Source organism: Glycine soja, chromosome 18 (genome assembly GCF_004193775.1).
Source record: "Glycine soja cultivar W05 chromosome 18, ASM419377v2, whole genome shotgun sequence".
Lineage (NCBI taxonomy): Eukaryota > Viridiplantae > Streptophyta > Magnoliopsida > Fabales > Fabaceae > Glycine > Glycine soja.
In genome coordinates, this window is record NC_041019.1 from 1123200 (window position 1) to 1139664 (window position 16465).

Consider the following 16465-nt stretch of genomic DNA (forward strand, 5'->3'; position numbering starts at 1 on the left):
GATACCAAGTGGAGCATGACATGAGGAAAAGTTACTGTACCGATGGACAGCGCTTCTAGATGAATTCTCAAGTTCATATCCCACCCAGGATCGACTCGCATGGGATATTTTTCTTGTGAATTAGTTCATGAGAAAAGCATCTCATCACCAAGTTGTTTTGGTGTTATATCAAGAAAATGTTTTCTTTTATTTTTTACACGTAGGATCAGAATTAGTATTGTATATCCAAAAACAAAAACATATTCCTCAGACATGTCATCAAGCATTGGATATATAAAAAAATATTTGTTAAAAAAATCTATCTATTAAATAAATCTTCCAATAATACATACATCATTATCATAATTGGAATACAACAATGAAGTCTGAAATTCCTGAAAAGAACCCCAATAGAAACATCCTTCAATTATGAATTATGATACAGCTAGCTAAACACATGGATCACCTTTAATTTGGGATCATGGAAAAGAAAAACAAACGAACCCTTAGGCCCTAGAACTCATCATTTCTCTTGAGTTTGAGCACCTTTGTCCAAAACCCATCTTTCTTCCTTCCACTCATCATCACATCCCTGTGCCTCGAAGCAAACGCCAGCGACTTGCTCTTCTTCAAGTTCAAGCTCAGCATGCACGAGGCAGATTCCGCCACGTGCGAAGCGTTCCTCCGGAAGCGCGGCCTCCGGTGACCGGAGGAGCCGTGTTTCGAAGAAGAAAAAGATTGATGAGGAGAAGCAGGCGAAGAAGCTGGAGAAAAACAACGAGGATCAATAATAGGGTTTGTGTTGTATAGCTGAGAGAGCTTTTCCCTTAAGCAAGAGGAGCAAACACCTGGTGATTGCTTATCATATGGGTGCTCCTTGCACCCTCCTCTTCTTGCTTCTTCAAACACCAATTCGCACCTTTTCATCATTTTTTTCCCCTTTCTGTTCGAATTGGATACCTTTGTTACGTTCTTGAGAGAAACTATTATATATAAGGAAAATTCGGTGGTCAAAGATGCAATGTATGGTAATACACTATTACATAACACGTGCACGGATATGTGTAGTCTTTTACCTCGAAAGTTCGTGTTTCTCATATTGTTGCTCTTAAATATTATTCTGATAAGGAAAATATGTGAACATTTATTGTATAAATGAGAACGAGATTGTTGTGTTTGACTGCGTTCAATGTAATCCATCTTCTCCATGTTGGCTTTTGAGAGCTAGCAATATGTTGGTGCAATCTGTAATTGAAAATGACGTGCAAACAAGACGATCTATATTTTGTTAGCAGTCGTCTTTTACTTGAACGTGATCATTTATTATTAATTCTAGTTGAAGACTTTTTATTTTTATTGTTTTTAGGTTTGATTAGTTAGTATCCTCAAGAAAATTGTAGAGCTCATTGTCAAATTAGAACGGTGTACCAACAATGCCAGTGATATTTAATTCTGCCTTTTATTATTATACGTATGAACTTTAGTAATATGAATTATATATAATATTTGATCAAAAACATCTAGCAATATTTTTATAAGTTAGACCAAAAAATTTACTAAAAATCACATGTATGGTTGTCCTCTTAAGTAGAATTTTAGGATGGAATATGTAAGTGAAAAAAAATGTGATTGAAAAGAAAAAATTTCACTAAAAATGATCAGTTAATTAGGTTTCTTAAAAATTAATTATCAATCAAATCAACAAAATTCTGTATTGATAACCTGGTAAAAAAAAATAAATTTTCCAACTCTTAATATTACCAAGTAGAATTTTTTTACTTAGACAAAATTATGTATGTATGCTTGTTATTGTTGTTATTTTGAAGATCAAATTGTTATTGCTTGTTGATATTGTATGTATGCGTTTATTTTGGTTCTAGTAGTCATTAAGAAGTCAACTATAGCGATTATCTGATCATTAATTCAAACCAAAATTCTTATAACTAATTGCTTCAACAAATTGGCCAAGTTACATGCATTATACTAATAAACAGAAAAAAATAAAGAAATTTTTTTGACGAAGTCATCGTTCAAACTGCCCACAATATGGCATATGATATCATCACGTACTTACCCCGCCCACTTAATCAGTTTCTTAATTAAAACTGTTTACAATTTTGTTGTTGGTGAAATTAATTATTCGTTGATAAATCGAATGTGTGCAGATGATTACGTAGAAAATACTATTTTCTAAAAGGATTCACGAATCCTCCGCGGCCCAAGCTTTTCTTGTGAGTGTATAGTAAAACAACAAAGTTAGAACCTAGATATTGTGTAATGTGTATACTATCCAAACTACTAGACCAATCCTAGTAGGTTATCAAAACCCGAAAAAACCCATTACTAGTACATTTTTAAAATACATTAGTGATAATATATATATATATATATATATATATATATATATATATATATATTGGTAAAAATCGAAGATATCAAACTGACTTAAATAGTCATAATAATTTAAGGACCACCTGGTACGGAGATTTTAGTTTTTTCAGAAATTTTAAGTTGTGGATGTAAATTAATTTGCATGTTTAGTATGTACTTTAAAATTTAAAATTGGAAAAATATATATTGATTCTTAGAAAAAAAATTTGTCGTTGTTTTTTACAAAATTAAAATTAATAGAGAAGTTTTAATGATATAAAAAGATCATAGCATAACACCTTTATTAGCTCACCCGATTGTACAAAGTTATCAAACATTTTCCTATTAAATACATAATAAATAAATAAATTTAAGAATAAAAAATGTTAATAAATATTCTTAGTACAGTTATTATAATTTTAAAATTGTTTTTTTTATAAAATATAAGTTTATTATGCTTTTTAAACATTTTTATTTCTTTAACGATCATCATGATATTTCACAGTAATAAATTCAAAGAAAATGAAAAGTTGAGAAGATTTAATTTGAGTGTGGAATTTGATAGCAGTAAAAGAGTCTTTTTTTTAAATCTCAACAATTGATTTTAATTTTTATATATTAAAAATTTAATAAAACAAACTAATAGCTTTCTAAAACATTGGATCTCAACTGCTGGAAACTACAGTAGCTTAGTGATTGCAAGTGATTTTGATCCGATTTAATATATTAATGAAGGATTTAATTTTCATACATTGACATTGTAAATTTTTTTACATTATTGACTATTTCTTAGCTTATTTTTTAAATTTATATAAAAAAAATGAATAGTCAAATTGACTATTGCTTAGCTTAATTTTTACATAATATAAAAAATTAATAGTCAAGTTGACTATTGTGCTTAGCTTAACTTCACAGTATATAAAAATATTATGGTGAATTGACTATTGCTTAATAACCGCAAGCAGTTTTTTTTTTTGGAACGGTAAGTAGGCTCGTATTATTACTCAGAAGCAAAAAAGCTGTGAAGTACATCAGAAATAATTTGCAATCTTAGGTGGAAACTGCAAGCAATTTTACACCTCCACGTGCGCTTTGTTGCGCAGAACATAAAGTAGATATGCTAATTGCTATCACTGCACCAACTCATTTTGCTTTAAACGTTATACAAACACATCACGCCTCAACATGAAAATCCCTGCATAAGAATTTTACATAATCTACAATAAAAAAAAAATGAGCAAGGAATAAATCCGTGAGCAAAACATAAAAGACATCGCATAAAACTAATGCAATTTGATCCAAGTATAGGAGTTTTAAACGTCGGTGACACCGTCCACTGGTACATCAAGATTTTGTGTGAGATTGATTTGCAAACGTATAGGAGTTTCCGTATAGCACACTATCTTTCCCTCTTTGGTTTGCCTTGGGGGATTTAAGTATGATTGTCATTTTCTAAGTACAGCATTTAAATTTTCTCATTACTGTACATGATAATATGGACCTGCATTCCCAATCCTAGAACGCTTTTACAATTGCAAGTCCTTTCCAAATTATGGATACATCAACTAGAAGAACCAAAAGTATTGGCCTCCATACTAATCGTCGTCATTGTATATAGATTGGTTTAAAGTTGGCCGTTTGAGTTTTTGAAATATGTCATCAAGGGACTCAGACGAGGAATGACTAGAGCCGGTATTTTCCTGTATTTGCCGTAGAGGTAAAAACTTTTTGGCCCCTATGTTCACCTTGAAACTCTGAAAGCCAGTCTTCATCGATTGCCACGTCGAAGTCAAACCTGAAGATGATCCTCCAGATGAATTGCTAGAATTAGTATTGCCTTCGTCGGACAAGGAATCAGCCGAGGCTGCGTTTTTCTCTTCTGACTTCAACTTAGATGCTGGCCGACCCTGCTCTCTAACGACAGCATACTTCTTGGTGATGGCTTCCCTGCTTCTGCTTGTGTCTTCCTTCGAAGTTTTGAACAGACGGCCATTTATTTCATCAGTAATTAAATTGGAAGTTGGCTTCATTTCAGCACCATTCCTCTCCTGAATAAATAAAAGGTATAAGATGAGAAAACTGTATTACCAAAAGAAATTAGTAGTTACAAATATCATATTGCAGCTGTTGAAACCACCAGATGTTAAAATTGGATAAGTTGCAAGACATGCATCAAGTCAGACAAGATTGGTCCAACTTTTTGTGGGAGGTATGCCAACATACCATAAAATTGTTGCTGGATTCAATATCAATGTTATTGAAATTTCTTGCAAGTGGAACAACTTGCTCCCCTACTTTGCATCCTTGCTCAAGCCAAGACCGCTCTATAAATAATACAGAATCAATCATCAAGCACGAGTATCACTAAGTCAGTATTCACACATTAGGATATGATTTAGTAACATGAACTACAGTTTTAACAACAACGTAAATTTTTATTTCATACCTTTTTGTAAAATAATTAATCCAGATGGATCAAAACCATCCATATCTTCAGCTTCAGTTTTGAAAATATATCTCTTCCAACTTCCCAGAAAATCAAATACTTTATCAAAGAAGTTGCTTGCAACTAAAATGGTGTATATAACCATAATAAGTGGATAGATTTTGTTAAATTCATCCCCAAAGAAAGGAACAGCATTGTCAATGTTCCCCATTCGCTGCAATCATGGTCACACCGTTCACCAATTAAAATAAATAAATATATAATACTAAGGTAAGGGAGCAAATATGTTCTGATGCAGAAGTTCAGATAATTTAGCAGTTACTAACTTAGCCAAAGAAAAATTATCTTTGAAAACCATAAAAGGTGTGTAAAACTAAATACAAGACAACAAAACCATAGATACTTAGAAAAATAGGTTATTTTATCTAGGACAAGAAAAGAATAAAAAGAAAGAAAATAAATTTGGGTCAATGAACTTTATGAAGAAATTAGTTGATAACATGTCTTTTTTTTAAAAAAGTTACAATATGTCATGCACCCAACCATTATGACCATGAACGACAATTTGTAGGATTATTTGGAAGTGATTTGATATATAAGTGAAAAAGGACAAGCAAGAAAAAGTATCACAGTAGACACAGCACATGGAACCCTGTCCAGTGCTCATAATTTTGTCATCTTGGGCAAGAAAAATAACACTTTAAAGAGAATTGACAGTCAATGGGTTCATAAGATGAGAGGAATACCTGTTCAAATATAGTTGTTTTATTCTTGCCAAGGCGAATGAGATTGAGAAAGTTGTATGAGACAGGAGGAGCATAACGAGCAACCATCCTGGGAACAAGGATAGAATGAAACTAGTATTCATTCAACAGCATAGGCAATTCAAGAAACAAAAATTAGTCATAATAAAAATAAGCAGTTGTTGCAGTAAATGAATAAAAGCTTACGAGCATATCATAAGCAAGTTAACTGAGCTAGTCTGTCTGGGTGTCAGTGAGTAAAACATCAACATTCCAATTTTGAACAATGAATAGTATGTGCAGATGCACATGTACATGAGAGGAACAAAAGCAAACACCTGGACAAGAAATCGAAGGTAAGTGATTTTCCACAACCCTTCATCAGAGAGCAAAAAAAATACATAAAATAATGCATGATTCACATTATTATAAATATATTAATATATTTTACAATATTCGGACACTAGTCATACTAAATGCTAAATTAACATGAATGATGTAGCTTAGTCTGATGCTAGAACAAGATGAATACAACAATGAGGTGCGATTAAAAAAGAAGCTTGTCCTTATTTCAAATAATATAGTAGCCAAGTTGGAATAAAATCATTTTATCCAAGCAAAGACACATTATGTGATATGCCATAAGCAATGTGTGCATTATGTAAAGTCTCTCCGCTTGCAGGGGCAAGGTTGCATACATCTACACTCCCCAAACCCCACTAGGTGAAAGCCTCATGCATGGGGTCTCATTTATGTACAGCCTTAAACCAGAAGGGGTGGAAGTTTATTTTCAAAAAAAGACAGAAAGAACCACTCACTAAAAGTAAACAATATATGCTATAGACCAATACACAAACAAAAGCACAGCTTACTCAATAACAAAAACATTCATATTAGATATGATAGACTTTAATTTCCTTTAAAATGTCGTGTGATTTCCAAAATTCCAGAATTGAATCTTCATCCAAAAAAATTCTGTTGAAAGATGAAAAAATATTTTAAAAAAATACACACCATCTCAATTTTCTTTATGTTAAAAAAAAATCACTAACAATTCAATCTACCTGCACAAGGACCTCCTGTGTTCCAACCGATTTTATAAGAATGGAAAAAAGCGATAGATCAATGCTAGGCAGAAGAGTTGCCTCAGCTAAAAGAATTGCTACAGACATGATACCAAGTATAACAGCCAAGCCTTTCTCAACTTGTTTCCTTAAAATGCATTTCCATAAAAATTCTGCAAAGAAGCACCATTTATTCAGAATGACAAGCTCCAACCAAAATATTCCATACTCAAAAAAGGAAGAAGAATGTGGAGTAACCCATGCATGATTATATAATGCAAGAAATCTAATTGAGAAAGGCAAGACAAAAGTGAGATGAAATTCAACAAACTTTGAAGCCAAAAACAACATAGGCAATTAGGTACGTATGAGCAAATTGGGTTGACTTCCCGCATGTTCTGTCAATACTACATTCAAATCCTCTCATTTCAAAACCAAGAGAGGTCAAGTTTAATTAGCACTATATGTATATATAATTTCTTACCACGAAAGAAAATTATGTAAAATAGAATTACCATATAGGAGGTTTCATTTACAGAGGACACAGACACAACTAAGCAAGTAGGATACAGAGCATTATCTTTTCAATAATATCTTAATACATAAAAATGTTAGTGATGCAATCCTATCCCCCAAGGATATTAGATAGAAGACTCCAAAAGAATTGAGCTAGAGCTGCTAAAGAAGGCCCTAGGATTTTCATGAACCTCAGGATAGATTTCTGAGTCCATGGGTCAAGGTTGGATCCACTCTTCTTTGTAAATATTAAAATAGATTTTTCCTTCTTTTGGGCCTTGTATTTTAGCCATTCTAGTAGTATAGGATTTTAGCCTTGTATTTCCGTACATTTTGAGTAATCTTTATAATAGGAACTTTTTTGTATTTTTATGTATTTTAGCATAGGGTGAGCTTAGCTATTATAAGGAGTGTGTGTAGCTAAACTCTAACTTCTCATCTCAAGGAGGTGAGCTTAGCTATTAGAGGGGTGTGTGTAGCTAAGCTCTAGCTTCTCTAGGAATCTTTTCAAGGAAGCTTCTAAAGGAAGTGAGTTTAGTTATTAGAGGGATGTGTAGCTAAGCTCTAGCTTATCAAGGAAGTTTCTCAAGGAAGCTACCTAGGCTATAGATAAAAGCGTGTGTAACACTTGTTGTAACTTTGATGAATGAGAGTCTTGTGAGACACACTTCAAAATTCAATTTTTCTCTCTCTTTTCCTCCAATTTTGTGTTTCCCCCTCTCTCTCTTTCTTTTCCTCCATTGAAGCTTCCTCTCTAAGTTTCTTATCCAAGGCACTTTCTTGGTGGTAAAGCTCTTTTTTTCATGACTTATTCCCTAGTGAATGGCGCTTCCTCGCACCTTTTCTCCTTTATCTTCTGCTGCATCTCCATGGTAGAAAATCATCATTGAAGGACTTCATTAAAGCTCAAAGATTCATCCTCCATAGAAGTTTCACTAGCAAGCTTACATCAGTTAGTGGGTATCAGAGAAAACTAATAGAAACAGAATTACAAACTAAAATTAGCCAATGCCATTCTAGATGCAGCAAAGAAATATTAAGTGGCATTAGGGACAAATGGGTTCACCTATAATTCTCATTATTACCTAAAGTATCACATAAGGACCCCAACTTGCCAGTCCGAGCAGGTCTAATGCTTGAATTATATTCCCTGAAATTACAGCAAAAAATTGTGTAAGGTGAGCTGGAAGAACTAGTAATGTATTGTAGAAGGATGTTGAAGTGGAAGAGAAAAGAAAATGAAATTAGAAGCAAACCATCCAGTTGAGTTGCGGCGTTCATAATTCTTTATTGTATCTTCCAATTCAAGTGCCTCCAATACATAAGTCATATATTCACTGCACAAGCAACAAAATCACAATGTTTGGGTATCAGTGAAAGAATTTAGGAAAATTCTAAAAAACCTTAGTTGTAACAATAATATGACAGAATAGCTACAACTAAATCATCAAGCTACCACATATATCTAGTTACTAATGTTTTAAATCTTGGATAGCGGAGCTTAGCGGCTGGCCCAAAATCTGCTATAGCAGGATGGCCACTATTTTGAATTTTTGTTATTACTATTACTATTTATTTTATTATATTATATATTGTACACTAAATAGTATTACATTTTTATTACTATTATTGTTTAGTTTATTATATTTTTAGTACTATTATGTATAATTTATGATGTATTATATTATGTTTTATTTAGTTTGTTATCACTATTATTTAGTTTATTATGTTATATGTTATGCTTTAAATAGTTTTATTTTCATTACTATTATTAGTTAGTTTATTAAATCATATGTTGTGCTTTAAATAGTTTATTATATTTTTATTACTATTATTATTTAGTTTATTTATTTTATATTATACACTATGGTTATTTAAAAACAAACAAAAAGAGAAGCTAAACTAGACTCAAAATAGAGGTTCAACAAACTAAAACAAAAAAAGGAGAAAAACAAATAAAAAGTGTTTGGGCCCAATGGCCCAAATATCACAACACTAAGCCTTTCTTTCCTGAAACCCTAAGACCCAAACCAAACATGTTTTTACTTTTTACCTTTTATATCTATAATACTCCTCACGAGCTCCCCGAAGATGACGCCTTAGTGTTGCCATTGACTTCTCATCTGTATCATAATCCATATCATTTTCCCCTAATCGGCCACCTTGTGGTTTGAAGGAAGGATCTTCCCTAAACTGAAAGTTTGAAGGTTACATCTAAATAAAGAAAACAATCCAGGTTTTGTAATCAAATAATGTAAACTCAATACCATTTGAGTTAGCATATCATCAATGACATTCATATAAGGTCTCAAAGAATCACGTTTGGACATTTGCTTGGATGTTGCTTGAGCTACCTACATAAATAAACAATCATTAAACTCCAATACTGTTTTTTGAAGGAGGGTCGCGAGTTAGTATTTAAAAACAGCTTTTACTAAAAAGCAAGACATTCATATAGGGTGCATATCAAGTAAAAGAACTATTTTATGTGGGATCAAATGATGCCATATTTGCTCTTCTCACTCTCAAATAAAAATAGTCCCACTCAGTTGATACATCTCCCACACACTCACAAGAAAAGTTAGCTCTATCTTGCTTGCAAGTGAAAATTAACAAAATTTCTGTTAAAATTCACGTTGATTAGCTGTCAGCTTTTGTCTTATTCACTTGCACAAGGGCTGTTTTCTCTCTTCTATTCTGATTGCAGTCCTCTGTCATAGGTGGCACAGACTGCACTTCTTTTCTTATCTCAGTGTACTTAGTTTGATCTTTTTGATATAAATGAAAAGTTGTAGTTGAGTGTTGGTTAACACTTAAGCATTTTCCTCAAAGCAATATCTTACTTTTAACAGATCTGTAAATGTACAAATTTCAATAGGAAAACAGCAAACAATTACCCCTCTAGGCGGGCTTGGCTACATTGACCAAATATGACTATATTGAGCTTTATCCAAAAACCAAAATTTCCAATAAATCAATTTATAGCAATATCGTTTAAAAGAGTAAAATTATAAAAAAAAAATTACGAAAACTTGAATGAACCACTTACAACAATAGCATTTGAAAGTTCTTGGTGAGCATCATCCAGTTTGACAGCCATTTGGGCAATTTTGTGCGTAAGAACTTTCTGGCGGATAGTCCAGTCAGCATTTCTCCAAATGCTTTTAGGAATTTCACTTAAACCAAAGCCAAGAAGAAATGCACCAGTAACAAGTCCAAAAGTATTTGAGCAGGCCATGGCAAATCCCAAAAGACTTCCCTTCCTGTTTACAGAAGCAGGAACCAACTAAAATCATTCCAAAAGGAAAAATAGTGCATTCCCTCCTTGAACCCATTAGTGGAATCCATAGGCACTGCCACTCTAATGGTGGGGCCTCCCTAGGCCTTACCAGGAACTAGTATCCAAAAGACAACAATAAAAAGAAAGAAAATAAACTCAATTGATTTCAAATGTCCTCACAACTTTTCAGCATGTGATTTATCTATATTATAAAATCCCCAACATCTTGTAAAGATGATATATTGAATTTTCTTGAAACATCCTCACAAACAGAGGCATTGTGTTAGCCTCTGGAAGTAAGTGCACAGATGTCAACAGGACTATAAAAGTTAGATTTCTGAACTTGCAAAAACACAGCTTTATCAGGTAGAGTAGTGTTTTACAGAAGTCCCTTAAAAAGTGGTTAACAAGACTTTTATTATCCACATAAACACAAAAACAGAGTTTGATGTCGTTCATAACAAAACACACAGCCATACATTACAAACATATCATGTCCATATATGACACAGTAAATAATCAAGAAGAAATTAGTTGTGATGCAAATTTCTTTGAGGAAACCAGATGAAGTTCGAAAGTGCAAACAATAATCTTGACTGAAAAAAAAAAGGTTCTAGGCAGCAATAACTGTGAGCTAACATCTTAGTACTAAAAAACTAAATAAATAAAACAAGTTTAGGAGAATGAGAACCAACCACTTATTGTGCGTCAAAATGAGAAGAATGAGTCCAAAAAGGCCAATGGATCCAACAATTAGATAGAAGATCAAGTTAACATGTACACTAGTCTTTAATCTTTCTGATACAGTGAAATCCCCAGCATCTTCAAAACCCTGAATAAGGGGCACCACAGCCCTGCTTAGAATAAATAATTGAAACATATGAGAAAATTTGCATCTCTGATAAGTAAAAAGCCATTTAAATGTTTCCTTGCAAAAATCATGCTTACTATGTAGGCAATAATATGAGATAGCAAATATACAAAATCGCTTAAAGTTTACACTTTGCATAATAACTATATCATGTTGTGTAATTCATTGCTATTACCAGTATGGATCAAAGTCTGTTCTGTAGCAGAAAAAATGTCAAATGCATACAAATCGGGAAGTTTAACATTTGAGATACCAAGAAATGGTTCGGACCAAAAGAAAATAAAACATGTGTCCACTGAAAATTTAATCTTCACCTTGACCCTATTACATGTGCCGATGTTGTAAAGACCATAGACATTCACATTAAAGAATTAATTGAGCTTGATCCTATTACAAATTACATATCAGATTCATAACAAAGACATAGTCCACTGAATCAAAAAAAGGATCCTGGAGGAATGTTTTACCAACAGACAATGGGAGAGCAAAGCGGCTTTATCATGATAAAACAAACAATTTTAAAAAGCTTTGGACCATTAACCAAAAAATGTCTATTTGAAGTAAAATTTGCTTGCCTTTCTAAACAATGCAATATGTTTGAACTTTGAAGTACACAAAAGGATGTGAAAGTGATGCAAACATGTAACATTGAAGCATACCAAGTAAGTAAAAATGTACTCCAATAGGACCAGCTCCAGAAGAATGAAATAGCTCCATTCTCTTGGTTAGAAGACATTGTCTGCATGTGTCATAAAAACACTGTTATAAATGAAACCATTGCACATATAGTTCATCAATTAACCACAATTCTTTTCAACTTTTAATAATATAAGGCTCCAAAACCTTCCTTTCAAAGGAAGGAGGGGGGAGCTTATCTACTAGCTGAAGAATTATCAAGTTGAACTAATTAGGAAAACAGAGGCAATAATAACAACCTTAATTTAATTGACACAAGCTTAACTACAGAATAAGAAGTCATAAAGCTGCCTTGTCCACAGCATGGAGGTAGCACAATATTTTTGTCAAAACTATAGACACTATCACACCAATGCAAAGTAAATCTTTCTGAAACTTATAATTCTAAATCTTTCTTCCAGTTACTGATTTTAAAACCCAGCAGTTCAGAACTTCCATATCCAAGTCCTTTTCAAAAGTTAAGGCTTCCTCAGCTCCTCTAGTCTAGGATGAACACTTCTGTTTGGACAGTGTTAATTATAATCCATGCATTTGTCACTTGCATTTACTTATGTACAATTACCAGCATCTACAAATTACCTTATGAACTACAAAGCTACCATATAACCTATGCATTTGTTCTTCAACTGTAATTTGCAAAGCTACTATCTCCCATATTTGTGCATCATTTTCGGTTTTGTTTCTAACTTTCTATAATAATCACACATTCACACGTCCAACTAAACATTGTTTCTCTGGCAGTGCCTGAGGTTTTAAAAAACAGTCCACACTCCGCAACCACATCACAACCGCAATTTCCTGCAACATCAAGGATTGTGACGAAACGACGGCCCACAATTTAAAACTGGCAGCAGTGGTAAAAGCGCGTATGGAACAGTTCAAAAGGTATGCTAAGCAAAACAATCCTAAAAGCTCCGTTTACGCAACCATACGACGCCGAATTAAAAACATCCATATTCCACACAAAAAAAATCATCGAACAAAAACCGAAATCTAATAAGATGAATTGATCAACAGAAACAACAGCAACAACAAAATCAAATTGGAAACCACAGATTGCAAGTTTTTCTAGGTGAGATTACCGCCCAAATGTCAGCGGGGACGAGGATGATGATGGAGAGAGAACAGAACCAGGTATATCCAACGGTGAAGAGCACGTAGCGAGGGACATCGGGGCCAGCGAAGTACCTAAGCGTGAAAAGCACCATGCCTGTTGTTAGAGGCAGCGAAATCAGGTAAAACACCCACATCTCTCTCTCTCTCTCTCTCGCTATATGGAATCGGAGAGTTAGATCATAAATCGGTTGCGATTTGCGAATTTGGAATCGCAGAGCTAACACTGACTTTTCTATTCGTCAGGTAAAGTGTATGTAGGTAGCAGCCGCAACAACAGCCACGCGTCCCTTAAAGCATCGTCGTTTAATGGTTTTCTTGGGGTGTGAGGTGTTATGTTAGGATTTAGCACCACATTCCTCCTCGGCGAGAAACGCTCTCGATTTCTTTCTTTCGCTTCTCCTTCCGTCCCGGTATATTCTTATTTTCTATACCATTATGTCTGAATGAATGAATCACTAATAACCCAACTAGACCCAAGGGCTTTTTTTTTTTTTTTTTTTTTTAATAAAGTATTCAAATGTTTCCGTGTAACTTCGACAGGAATCCTTTTTGTCGTTTTTTTTTTCTCTTAATCCTGTTGTCCATCATATCATAAGAAAAAAGAGATGAAGACTAATTTAAAATTTAATTAAAAAATAAGTAAAATCTAATTTAAAATTTATTTTAATTAAGAATTATATTTGAATATTACTTAAAAAATTTAATCTTAACTTTAACACATGTTTCTAATCACTTAATTTTTCTTTACCTTTTCTACAGTATGCAAAAATAATTTTCAAATATTTGCTTAATTTAAACTTGCTTATATTAATTACTTTTAATCACTGACTTTATATTAAAATGTGTTATAGTAAGCATAACAAAAAAAATATGTTATAGTAAAATAATTCATTTTAATTCTCTAATTTTACTTTACATAAAAACAAAGGTGAGTCGTGGTTTTTAACAGAAAAAATACTTTATATGAATATAACTTTATTTTATGATATCATTTAAACTATGTCGTTGAATTATATTAGAATTTTTAATTTTTATTTAACTAGCGAATGCATGGAATCGGCTCAGTCAAGCTTCAAAAGAACTTTAAATAAGTAATATCAACAAACTTCTATGTTACAAACTACAAAAGATTTGAAAATAAAAAAATGGGCAAAAATAATATTAAATAATTTTACAAGCATTTTCTGCATATTAATGCATACGACTTTTTCATCCCTGTAATTCATTTTTTTCCCTCTACTGTGGATAGAGTATTCTCTTTGATGAATTTTTTTCTACTTTTACGAATTTATTTTTTTTTCATCAAAGAAAAAATAAAGTACAAAATCTACCGGGGTCTTTTGGATCCAAATCTTTAATCAATAAACAATCCAATAACCAACTTTCTTTTTTATTTTTTGAATCGATTTAATTAAAAATACTAAGATGGTTTCATTGTTTTTTTACATCATTTTGTTATTCTAACAATCCCAAAGTTTCTTTTTTTTTATATGTTATGTTTTCTTCTAATTAAAATAAAAACGGTTAAAAGTTTTCTGGTATGAAAAAAAAAAAGTTTTGTGACACTAAAATTAAACTAGATTATAAAATTGTAAATACCATTTTTTTCATACTACTCTTTCTACATATAATCGAAGCAGATCAAAAACTACAATGATATTAATTTTTTCATTATTTCATTTAAAACAACGTTAAAATGAAAAAATTCTAATCATTATTAGTCAAAATTGACTATCAATTAAACTCAATTTTCACAGTTATCACTATTACATGAATTTATTTATTTTTTACTTTATTTTTTAAAATATATTTTATTTTGTGCATATTTTAGTTTGATGATAATATGAACAGGATTTTATTGTTAATAAAAATATATTCCTCCATGAATATTTGGTTGAAATTTAATCATAGAAAAAAGATTTTTTAAGTAAAGTTTCATTTCTTATGACATTTATTCAAGAAATATATTTAATAAATTATTATAAAAGTATTTAACAAAAATTTTCACCATGCAAAAATTTAGACATTACAAATGAAACTTATACTAGATTTTATCATTGATGAAAATATATCCTTTAGTGAATACTTGATTGAAATTTAATCATCAAATATATTTATTTATTTATTCATTTTAATAAAATTTTGTTTCTTATGATATTTATTCACGAAAAATAATTGATGAACAAGTTATTTTGGAACTAGTTTAGTTTATAATAGAATTAATCACAATAAAACTAAAAACAAAATTTTTGTAGGTAAATGACTTAATGTAATTTTAAAAATAATTAAAGTCAAGAGTAAAGATAATATAATTTAAATATATTTAGATTTAATTTTAAAAATAATTTAATCTAAACTTAATCAAATTGTCAAGTATCAATTCAAATAATCAATGATATAATTTATTTATTTTTTTCAATTCCAACCGAAATTAGATGAAATTTTCTTTAATAATACTTCTTTTACAATTAAAACAATTTTAGACTACGTTTAAAGCTTAAAAAGGCAAAACAAATAAAAAATATTTTTATTATGATTAAACAATTTCACTATTTTTTGTTATCGTAGATCAAGGGTGCAAACCACAAAAAAAAAAACTAAATCAACTTTATTTTAAAGAAAGTAAAAAAGTAGCATGTAACACATCAACAAATTGAGGGGATCCCAAGCAACAAAATGCTTTGGAAAGTTGGAAATAAACATAGATCTGAAAATTCTTAATATAGATCAACCTTTCAAACTGCTACTCAGTCCACAAGAAGACAAGATATAATTTGATGAACTAAAATATCTTAGTAGCTAGAGGAAAAGAAAGCGAAAGCAAAATGAGAGCAATCTAAACTATGAAAATGAGGTTGTGGGAGAGATATACATGTGTCATACTAATAGGCAAATCAACAGAGAATGTTGCATCCTAGATGTCTAGAGTCTAATAGCTGAAAGCATCATCAGCTTACATTACACTCTGATTCGAGTAGAGCACGAGGCATGTGGAATCCCGTGTGAATCAACAAGGACTACCTTGCAAGGCTCTACACTCTTGAGTGACCTGTATTGAAATAATATTGTGAGTGAAGGGTGAAAAGAAATCCCATCAAGAAGTGAAATAAAACATGAGATTGTAAGCTCCCAAGTAGTGGGAGGAGGTTTAGGACTTTGACCACGTGCGTTATTTTTTTAGAACATGTGAGTATAAAAATATATATACATATTTATTAACATACATTTATTAAAATTTAAACTTAATAATTAGTAAATATTACAAATTCAAAATAATATAAAATTACTCCAACAAGTTATAAAATATGAAAAAAAATATTGTTTTGAATAGTTTCTCAAATAATCAATTCATCTTCTCCATAGTTTGGGCTTCTTCCCGCGAGA

General features: G+C 31.7%; 2 protein-coding genes across 2 annotated transcripts; both read right to left on the bottom strand.

Moving 5' to 3' along the window:
- Positions 1 to 274: 274 nt before the first annotated feature.
- On the bottom strand, positions 275 to 1098 carry LOC114395784. The gene has a single exon (XM_028357628.1). It carries the CDS (start codon positions 1075 to 1077, stop codon positions 493 to 495), a length of 585 nt encoding a protein of 194 aa, XP_028213429.1. The 5' UTR covers positions 1078 to 1098; the 3' UTR covers positions 275 to 492.
- A 2504-nt stretch (positions 1099 to 3602) lies between these two features.
- LOC114396396 (LMBR1 domain-containing protein 2 homolog A-like) lies at positions 3603 to 13516 on the bottom strand. Its single transcript, XM_028358351.1, has 14 exons — positions 13048 to 13516; positions 11929 to 12008; positions 11094 to 11252; positions 10168 to 10381; positions 9386 to 9472; positions 9172 to 9311; positions 8375 to 8455; positions 8204 to 8268; positions 6603 to 6775; positions 5746 to 5876; positions 5542 to 5629; positions 4796 to 5009; positions 4573 to 4673; positions 3603 to 4397 (listed from the first exon to the last, which is right to left on the bottom strand). Exons 1-14 carry the CDS (start codon positions 13213 to 13215, stop codon positions 3945 to 3947), a joined length of 2154 nt encoding a protein of 717 aa, XP_028214152.1. The 5' UTR covers positions 13216 to 13516; the 3' UTR covers positions 3603 to 3944.
- Positions 13517 to 16465: the final 2949 nt, after the last annotated feature.

What these genes read in the sequence shown, in the direction of transcription:
- LOC114396396 (XM_028358351.1), bottom strand. Translation starts at nt 13,215, where the DNA reads ATGTGGGTGTTTTACCTGATTTCGCTGCCTCTAACAACAGGCATGGTG. An exon ending in CGCCGCAACTCAACTGGATG is followed by an intron (nt 8,269 to 8,374) that starts GTTTGCTTCTAA and finishes CTGTAATTTCAG; the next exon opens with GGAATATAATTCAAGCATTA. An exon ending in GTCCTTATGTGATACTTTAG is followed by an intron (nt 6,776 to 8,203) that starts GTAATAATGAGA and finishes GCTTCTTTGCAG; the next exon opens with AATTTTTATGGAAATGCATT.
- LOC114395784 (XM_028357628.1), bottom strand. Translation starts at nt 1,077, where the DNA reads ATGAGAAACACGAACTTTCGAGGTAAAAGACTACACATATCCGTGCAC.